Here is a 9,589-nt window from a genome sequence, read left to right as displayed (position 1 = left end):
AGTTTTAGGGTTTTTCTAGTAATTTCTTTGACTTTTCAAACATTTCCTTGTTTTTTTTTAGAAATTTTCGGGGGCTTTGGTAGAAATTTATTCTTCTTTATTCTATCTACAATGACTCTAATATTTCTTTTTAAAAAGCCAAAAATGTTCAACTTTTGGGACTCAGCAGTTTTCTTGTTTTTTCCAGACAATTTCTGAGCTGTTTTTTCTAGCAACTTTTTAACTTTTCAAAGTGTAATTTTAGTTTTTTCTAGAAGTCTATTTTTTACAGTTTCTCTGGTGGAAAATTACTCCTTGTATTTATTAATTTATATCTACAATGTCCCTAAAACACAAATTCCTGGTTTTGATTTTTTTCAGTGTAGCTTCGTCGGATTAATGGCTTCTTCCTTCCTGATTGGCCTTTCAGCCCAACAGGCCTGATTTATCTGGGCGTAATGACTCTCTCTCCACCTTAAAACTCGCTCACTGGGGTTCCTCATCGATTCTGAATGAGCCAATCAGAAGCTGACAAAGCAGTGACATCATCATCTGAAGGTTTGCTTCGTATCCTGCAGGTATGTGAACGGAAAAACCTACATGGAGGACGTGGCGGACGCTCTGGAGGAGGCCAAGGAGGAGATCTTCATCACTGACTGGTGGTGAGTCTTCATCACTGACTGGTGAGGAAGACTCTGGTCAGCAGGTCTTCCTCCTGCTGAGCTGCGTTGCTGTCAGAGTTGAGTGAGTTCAGGAGGTTTCCAGACGGATCGGGTTCAGGGTTCTGCCCGGCCGGGTCCAAGTTCAGATTATCGTTAACGGAGAGAAAAACGCCGCGGCTGCTGAATTTACCTCATCAAATTTTCTGCTTTGGTTAAATATTTTTATTTTGTATTCTAATGATTTCTTTACATTTTTTTTAATAAAAATTCCTTCAATTTTTTATCTTTTATGCATTATTGCTTCCACCTTTGGTTTGTAGTTTTTTCATTTATTATAATTATCATTAGAATGATGTGTAGAATCAGGAAGAGCAGAAAGTCTGAAAACGTGAAGAACTGCATTCAGCCTCCTGCTTCGTGCTGCAGGTTGAGTCCAGAGATCTTCCTGAAGCGACCGGTCGTCGAGGGGAACCGATGGCGTCTCGACTGCATCCTGAAGCGCAAAGCGGTGAGCGACAAACTCTTTCAGTCCAAACCGATCATCTGGACCCGGAAACGGGAAGCAAACCGGCCGGCGCTCAGAGCAGCGGAGCAGCTTCAGTTGTTCCAGAATGTATCAATAAAACCTGATAAAATATTAACAAACAGCTGCTCTGCATTCGATAAGTTAACTTAAAATTAAATAATGTTGAACATCTTTTAAATCCGATCAGTTCTTCCAGGAGTTCATGATTGTTTTCAGGATTATATTCCACTCAGAATCTCAGTTTGTTGATTTTGAATAAATTTCTGCAAAAAACTAGAGGACCTGATTGATGCAACTTGATTTGGTAAAATAAAGTTTGATCTGGGAGGTTGTGACGATGCGTCCCTCTGAAGGCGCCGTGGCGGGCCGCATGTGGCCCCGGGCCTCCAGTTTGACACAGTTTGAACCGTTGCAGCAACAAGGCGTTCGGATCTTCGTGATGCTCTACAAGGAGGTGGAGCTGGCTCTGGGAATCAACTCTGGCTACAGCAAGCGGACGCTGCTGCGCCTCCACCCCAACATCAAGGTCCGACCACTTCCTGCAGAGGTCACCGCCGCGCCGTCGCTTCCTGTCTGACGCTGCGTCTGTCCCCAGGTGATGCGGCACCCCGACCACGTCTCCTCCGCCGTCTACCTGTGGGCGCATCACGAGAAGATCGTGGTGATCGACCAGTCGGTGGCGTTCGTGGGCGGCATCGACCTGGCGTACGGCCGCTGGGACGACCGCGAGCATCGGCTCACCGACATCGGCAGCGTGACGCTGTCGCACCTGGAGCAGGTCAGGAGAAATCATCCATCAGTTATAGATAATTTGGATATTTAAAACATCTTCCACTTCCAGTGTTAAATGTTAGAAATTAAAGTTTATTGAACTTTAATAATGTCATTATTACCTTCATATTACCTGAATGTTGTCCTGTTACGTCCCTGCATACGTTGCGTTTTTAAATCTGTTTAAACTTTCTTCTTCTGCGGGTTTCAGGCTGCAGCCGCGGCCTCCAGCTCAGCGGCGCCCTCCGGTGGCGGCGGCCAGAACAAGGTTTTCTCAGTGATGGACTCTGGAGATCAGCCCAAGCTGAAGAGTCAGGGGAGGATGAGGAGGACGAGGATGAGCATCAAGAAGCACCTGCAGAAACACGGGCTGGCGCGCGCCGACAGCGACAGCGACCTGGAGGAGGAGGAGGAGGAGAGTGAGTCCGAAACACGCAGATCCACTCAGATCCATTTAGATCCACTCAGATCCACTCCAGTATATATATAAAGTATATATTTCAGTTCACCTAAAGCAGGGGTCCCCAAACTACGGCCCGCGGGCCTCCACATTTGGTCCGGCCCCCTGAACAATACCAGAGAGCATTCAGATTTTTTTATCATTTATTGTATTTTCCGGTTTATATGTGGATTTTTCTTCAACCACCAGGGGGCTCTTTAGCAGGAAGTGTGTCCTGTAAACTGTGGGGCGCATTGCTGCCATCTGTTGGACTTTTAGGGAACTGCTTGACTTTTATGTTATTTAATCAGTACGGCTGCTAGCGGTAGAGCAGATGAACGCGTGTCTGTTATGAACGCCGCATTCCAGGAAGCGATGCCTGTAAGTAGCAGCTTATACTTCAAAACGAGCCTTTATGTTAATATATGAGAAATTAATATGTTAAAGTTACTTTCCCTCAGTGGAATATAAACTAGTCAGTCCCAGTGACCGTTTCACTCATGGGTTTTGCCCCTGTGCTTTCTGGGTAGAAACACAGGGGCCCCCCCCTAAACAATCTCCGGCCCCCCACCAGAGAAGGGAGAAGTTATGTGGCCCTCACAGGAAAAAGTTGGGGGACCACTGACCTAAAGTGTAGACATTTTTAATGTCAGTAATAAATTAATAATAATAAATTATATCATGTGAGGGTGAATTAAAACCTTTTTTTCATTTTTATTGCTTTTATCTCCAAAGTGCTGGAAAACTTTAATGTGAGAAAAGTTTAAGATTTAGTTTAAGTTTTAGAACTGATGAATTATTTTTGTTTAACTAAAACATTTGATCCATTTTATTCATTTTTTCCGTTGAACTAAATAAACTCATAACTTTTTAATAAAAAAAGGTTTTAGTCATTTTCTAGACTTAAGTCTTTCAGAAATGTTTTTTTGGACTTTCCCCCCCAAATCAGGTAAATAAAATAAAAAGATCGGTACCCGACCATTTCAGAGGAATGGTTGTCTAATGTGAGGTCCGAGGGCCATTTTTGGCTCTCTGGATGATTTTGTTTGGTCCACAGGAGTGAATTCACGATTAATTTGAGATTTTTATAGATGAGATATTCAATAAAGACACAAATGTCTTAAAAAATAAATGTTTCAGTTTCAATTAAAAACTGAAATGTTTTTGGCCCAAAGGATAAAAAGTTTGGGCTCCACTGATGTAGGAATATAGAGTTGGTAGGATGTTGCTGCGTTGCGTTGCTGGTTGCTGGTTGCTGACGTTGCGGCTGCGGCCGGTCTGTTCAGGTTGGTCGTCCAGCATCAACAGCCAACAGACTCTGATTCCCGGCCGGCTGCTGGAGCTGCGGGCGGCGGCGCCGCCGCTCGCCCAGGCCGGTGAGTCCCGGCACCACGGCCACCTGACCCGTTTCCCAGCATGCACTGCTGTGGATTTGACCTTTACTCGACAACCTTTGGTCCTCTGGGTCAAAGGTTGATCTTTGTTTATAAAAACAGAGAGTCTGTGGTGGTTTTTATGACGTCACAGAAACTGTTTGTCTCTTTTTCAGGTAAATAAAATTATAATGGAGTGAATTCAACATTATAATTTTATAGTTTATGTATGTAAATGATTGGTAATCTGATCTGTTCCTCAGTACTTGAGTCGACTTTTTACCAAATACTTTTTTACTTGAGTCATTTCTTGAACGGATATTTTTTACTTTTACTTGATTCTATTTTTTTGCCACCTCTGTTCTCAGCTGAAGATGTTAGAAATTATTTTTACTGGTTCACCTGGAACAAATACAGATGTGGAAGATCAACCATATAAAAAGTTCCTAATAACCTGTTAGTTTATCAGTACCAATAAGAAAAAGTTAAGTAGTAAGTAAGTAAGTAAGTAGTAGTGTAAAGCGCTCTGAATGGTCAAATTGCTATCGAAGTTTATTTATTCTTGAGATTCACACAGGTTATGCTTGACTCGGACTTGTCCTCAAGTCCGAGTCAAGTCTCAAGTAAAGACGGTCAAGTCTCAAGTCTTGATTTTAATGACTCGAGTTTGACTCGAGTCCAAGTCATGTGACTCGAGTCCCACCTCTGTTTTATTTTCCCTCTGCCAAAAACAAAAGGTTTATTTTTACAACTGTGCGTCTCGTACATGAAGTCATTATTAGGTAAAACATTCAGGTTTGTTGGCTTTTGCATGTTTGATTTTTGTGATGTTTTCCCTTCCATCTTCTGTTTCATGTTCCTGCTGAATCGTTTGTCCAGACATCATTTTTCTCGCTGCAGAAACTCTGAACATGAAGACGATTACAAGCTTTAGTCACCAGGGACAAACGGAGTTTAGTTTATTACATTTCTGCTAATTTCTAATGTAATTTTCATTGTGAAACCGGATTTTAAATCAACATTTAGTCTTTTGTTGTTTGTTTTTCTGCCTAATATTTGTTTTCGCAGAACTTCACCATCTTAGAAATTCAATATTCTGGAACATGAAATTTCCAGGCTTGGAGTTTTTGAAGTTGGTTTTTCTGGTTTGATGTTTGTTTTATTTGCACACAGACAGAATAACTCATAAGTTGCTTTTGAATGGTTTAGTTTTTTCTTTACGCTTGTTTCTGAAAAAGCTAATGAACCATCAGGCGAGTTTGTATTTTTTATTGTTTCTGGCAGACAGACCTGTTGGTTAAATGTCCGTGTGTCTCTGTTTCAGGGAGCCGCTCTGTGCGAAGTCTCCATACGGGCGTCGGGGATCTGTTCGGAGACACCAGGTTCTGGCACGGGAAGGATTACTGCAACTTTGTGCACAAGGACTGGATTCAGCTGGACAAACCGTTCGATGGTTCGCTTCCTCTGATCTCCGTTCCAACAGGATTCATCTTCTACATTTCACTTATTTTCCCATTTCCGTCCGTTTTAGATTTCATAGACAGACATAAAACTCCCAGAATGCCTTGGCACGACATCGCATCAGTCGTCCATGGGAAGGCGGCGCGAGACGTGGCTCGACATTTCATCCAGCGGTGGAACTTCACCAAGGTTAGCGCTGTTAGCATTAGCATTGACAATAAAATAGCAGACTGAGAGCAAGAGAGTTTTAATGTCATTGACTTTGATGCTAAATTTAAAAACATTTGGATGCAGCCGTGCTGTATTTGTCTTTATGGTCCTGGTTTCTCCTCTTTGCCAGCTGGTGAAGCCAAAGTATCGCTCTCTGTCGTTTCCATACCTGCTGCCCAAGTCGCACCTGACGGCCGGGGAGCTTCGATACCAAGTCCCCAACTGCACCACCGCTAAAGTTCAGGTTAGCATGCAGTTTTTATGATGTGATGTCATTAAGTTGATTTTGTTTCATTAAACGTGTACAGTGGCCTAGACATTAATGATTACAGTTACTGGTTGTTTTTCCTCTTGTTTCATGCTAACTGTAAAAAATGAGCTTACAGTAAATCTCTCTCTCCTCAGATCCTTCGCTCGGCCTCAGACTGGTCAGCCGGCATCAAATTCGACGAGGAGTCCATCCACAACGCGTACGTCCACGCCATCGAGAACAGCCAGCACTTCATTTACATCGAGGTATCCGCCGACATTCATCACTGCAGCAGCTTTTAAAGATCCTGATTCATGGCAGAAATCTGTTGGCAGGTTTTTAACTTCCAGGTGTCACGATTTCATAATCTGGGTTTCAATGTAGATTAAGCTATAAATCAATTAATCACACGATAAATTAATACAGGATTTATCGTTTCTGTCTTTCCACCAAACACTGGAAGAAACTGTACCTTTATGATTGGTCATAAAGGTACATTTCTAATGACTGTGATGCTAAAGCTAGTGGAGAGTTGTGTGTTTAACTCAGATTAACCCTGCAGTGGATTCTTACTTTTAAATTCTGTCTTTTCTTTATTATTTCTGATAAACGATGCAGGTTGTGATGATCTGAACGTTTTCTGATCCGTTTCCCTTTTCTGTTCCTCCAGAATCAGTTTTTCATCAGCTGCGCAGAAAACAAGCTGGTTTACAACAAGATCGGCGACACGATAGCAGAGCGCATTAAAAAGGCTTACAGGTCAGAGGTCATGACCCTTTATGACCCGATTCACACACAGACATGTTGCTGCTGTGTGTTCTGGCTTAAAGCACCGCTGACGCTCAGAGCGTCACTGTTTCACATCCTGGTGAAGGAAACACAGTGGCACACACACACACACACACACACACTCTGCTGGGTTATTTTCAGGCGTCAGTGTTTTAACAGTGCAGAGTAGAAATTAAAGGCGTCAGAGTGATGAAAGTGTTGATCAGGTGTTTTAATCTCTTCAGTTTCTATTTTCAGCTTCATAAAGCTACAGAAAATGATCTGATTATTTTTATTTACTTATTCATTTCAAATCAGGCAAGAAATATTTTAATTTATTTGATTAGGACAATGCACATTAGGAACATGACAATTAATGGCAATATAAATATCCAGGAATTTAAACAATAACGAAATTTCATCATTTATGAAGTTAGAATCGTTCTTGAATTCCAGTTGGAGACCACAATAAGTCATTCCAGGGGCCACAAATGGCCCCCACACCTCACTTTGAACACCGCTGTTTTTGATGATTTCTGTTAGACATTGGAGGTTTGACCAATCAGAGCCCGGCTCTGTCTCAACCTGATGTCTGAACCAGGTGTTTTCATAGAGGGAAGCAGAACCAGCAGCTGATAATGTTGCTGCAATAAAAGCTCAGAAAAAAAACTGTGAAGATGGACGGATGACGGGAAGCTGCAGTTCAGCCTGAATGTTACTTCCTCTGGGTTTTACAACGACTCCCAGTTCACCCACTTCAGCAGACTTCATCTCTTTGTTCTCTTATTCATCCAGGTTATTTATATTTAATTGTAGGGTTTGGGGTTTGATTCTGTTTTAATTTTATTTATTATCATCTGAGTTTTAAAAGGGAAAAGTTTCAGTTAAATTAAACTTTCTGCTCAGGCTGAGCGCTGCGTCTCCATGAGAACCACAAAGAACCACAAACTCCAGAAACGTGGCAGGTTGAGCAATGCTGGATTGCTTACAGCCGGATCCTCCAACTTTTCCCTTTAAACATATTTATAGTCTTCTCTGTCTTAAATTACAGTTTAAAGTCTTAAACTGGACTTGGTAAAACCTGCAGATACCCTGATGAATCTGGTAGGGAGGGCGACTTACAGGGAATCTGTTACCCAAAATTCACATTTTGTACGTTTTTATGCTTCCACAAACACAAATAATTCCTTTGAAAAACTTTCCCTTTGTAAAACACACATCAATAATTATGATTTGTTTCACTAACTGCACACAGCAACTAAATATTCTTATATTTGTTGCTTTTATTGAATAATCTACCAATTCTGACAATTAAGACAGTTTGGGGGATTTAAACATCATTAATAGGAATTTATTGTGACAATAAAATTATTAATGTATCACGATAAATGCAGGAAATGATGTAATAAAACCAAGATGGCGCTCTCAGTGTTGGTAACGTTGTCGCTGCAGGGAGGGAACAAAGTACCGCGTCTACGTGGTGACGCCTCTGCTGCCGGGCTTCGAGGGCGACATCAACACGGGGGGCGGCAGCGCCATCCAGGCGGTGATGCACTTCAACTACAGGTGAGGCGGCGCCTGGCGGGTCCACCTGCTGCTCCGCCATCGTCACCATCATCATCCTCATCTCTGCTGCTTTCTGTCTGCAGGACGATGAACAAAGGAGAGCACTCCATCATTTCCCAGCTGAGAGCCGAGAGTAAGGCGCCGACCTCTGACCTGCGCCGCGTTTAGGGTCATAATGAGAATCTGACGCCGTTTGGTTCGACCCCAGGGATGCTGCCATATTTTAAAGATATTAACAAAGAAGTTTGCAGGGGTCAGAGGTCATCCTCAATATCTCCAAAGCAGAAACAGCTGCACCAACGGAGTTGATTGACAACAAACTTTAGATTTTGTAAATGTGAGGAGATGACCTCTGACCTCTGGAAACATTTTTATTAATGTTAAAATGATGGCGGCACAAATATAAATATTAACTGCGCAGAGTAAAAGTAGCACAAACAAAAAATTTTGCTGCACAAACGTTTTAAAATTTGACACCAATTTGGTCTGAGTGATGTTGGGGGCAGCTTGACCTTTTGACCTTTAACCTTTTATTAAGACCTTCAAAGAAAAATCTGCACAAACAAAAATCTTTGCTGCGCAAATATTCTGATGTTCCGTCTGACCTGGTGGCGGGTCCAGTTTGACTCGGGTCTGTCTGTCTGCAGTGGGGGATCAGTGGATGAACTACATCTCGTTCACCGGCCTGCGGACGCACGCCGACCTGGAGGGGACGCTGGTCACCGAGCTCATCTACGTCCACAGCAAGATGCTGATCGCCGACGACAACACTGTCATCATCGGTGAGGCCTCGGCTGGCGGGCGCCGCCGCCTCACAGGAGGCGCCAAACTCAGCCGGATCCGGTTTGTCTGCAGGTTCCGCCAACATCAACGACCGCAGCATGCTGGGGAAGCGGGACAGCGAGGTGGCCGTCATCGTGGAGGACTCGGAGACGGTGGACGCTGTCATGGACGGGCAGCCGTACCGCGCCGGGAAGTTCGCCCTGCAGCTGCGCCTCGAGTGCTTCAGGTACGAACATTTCTGGGGAAAAACTGAAAACCACAACGATCAGTTTTTCATTCTGTCTCAACTTCCACAGTTCAGCTTCACAATGCGCCAATTATTCAGAGAAGAAATATTCACTCCATGATCCTGTTCTCTGTTTATTTTCTAAATTTAGAGGATTAGGGTCCGACCAGGTGAGATTAGTTTCCTTAAATTTTCAATAGCAGAACTTTGAAATAATTCAGGAAAAGACTGAAGAAAGAAACACAAACTGAGCTGCTCAGATTAGCTATTTAAAACTATTTTTGTAATTTTTTTTACTTTACTCTGCTATGTCCATAATCTCACGTTGACTTCCTGTCTGATGATGCTCCTCCATGTCTGAACTTCCTGTCTGAAGATACTCCTCCATGTCTGAACTTCCTGTCTGATGATGCTCCTCCATGTCTGAACTTCCTGTCTGATGATGCTCCTCCATGTCTGAACTTCCTGTCTGTTGGTGCTCCTCCATGTCTGAACTTCCTGTCTGATGGTGCTCCTCCATGTCTGAACTTCCTGTCTGATGATGCTCCTCCATGTCTGAACTTCCTGTCTGATGG

General features: G+C 43.0%; 1 protein-coding gene across 1 annotated transcript in view; it reads left to right on the top strand.

The window, feature by feature from the left end:
* The window catches only part of LOC103130056 (phospholipase D1-like), a 32,696-nt gene that overhangs the window by 20,473 nt on the left and 2,634 nt on the right, over positions 1-9,589 (top strand). The window contains exons 5-19 of the mRNA XM_016665624.1: positions 529-641; positions 1,068-1,149; positions 1,583-1,693; positions 1,763-1,945; positions 2,150-2,357; positions 3,664-3,852; positions 5,075-5,203; positions 5,282-5,400; positions 5,552-5,665; positions 5,827-5,937; positions 6,342-6,430; positions 7,892-8,005; positions 8,089-8,138; positions 8,653-8,787; positions 8,861-9,014. Of these exons, the coding sequence (XP_016521110.1) occupies positions 529-641; positions 1,068-1,149; positions 1,583-1,693; positions 1,763-1,945; positions 2,150-2,357; positions 3,664-3,852; positions 5,075-5,203; positions 5,282-5,400; positions 5,552-5,665; positions 5,827-5,937; positions 6,342-6,430; positions 7,892-8,005; positions 8,089-8,138; positions 8,653-8,787; positions 8,861-9,014 (1,901 nt within the window). The remainder of the gene's footprint in view (positions 1-528; positions 642-1,067; positions 1,150-1,582; positions 1,694-1,762; positions 1,946-2,149; positions 2,358-3,663; positions 3,853-5,074; positions 5,204-5,281; positions 5,401-5,551; positions 5,666-5,826; positions 5,938-6,341; positions 6,431-7,891; positions 8,006-8,088; positions 8,139-8,652; positions 8,788-8,860; positions 9,015-9,589) is intronic.

The sequence above is a fragment of the Poecilia formosa genome, unplaced genomic scaffold (assembly GCF_000485575.1).
Source record: "Poecilia formosa unplaced genomic scaffold, Poecilia_formosa-5.1.2 Scaffold602, whole genome shotgun sequence".
In the NCBI taxonomy this organism is placed as follows: Eukaryota; Metazoa; Chordata; class Actinopteri; order Cyprinodontiformes; family Poeciliidae; genus Poecilia; species Poecilia formosa.
This window is presented reverse-complemented; position numbering and strand designations above follow the sequence as displayed.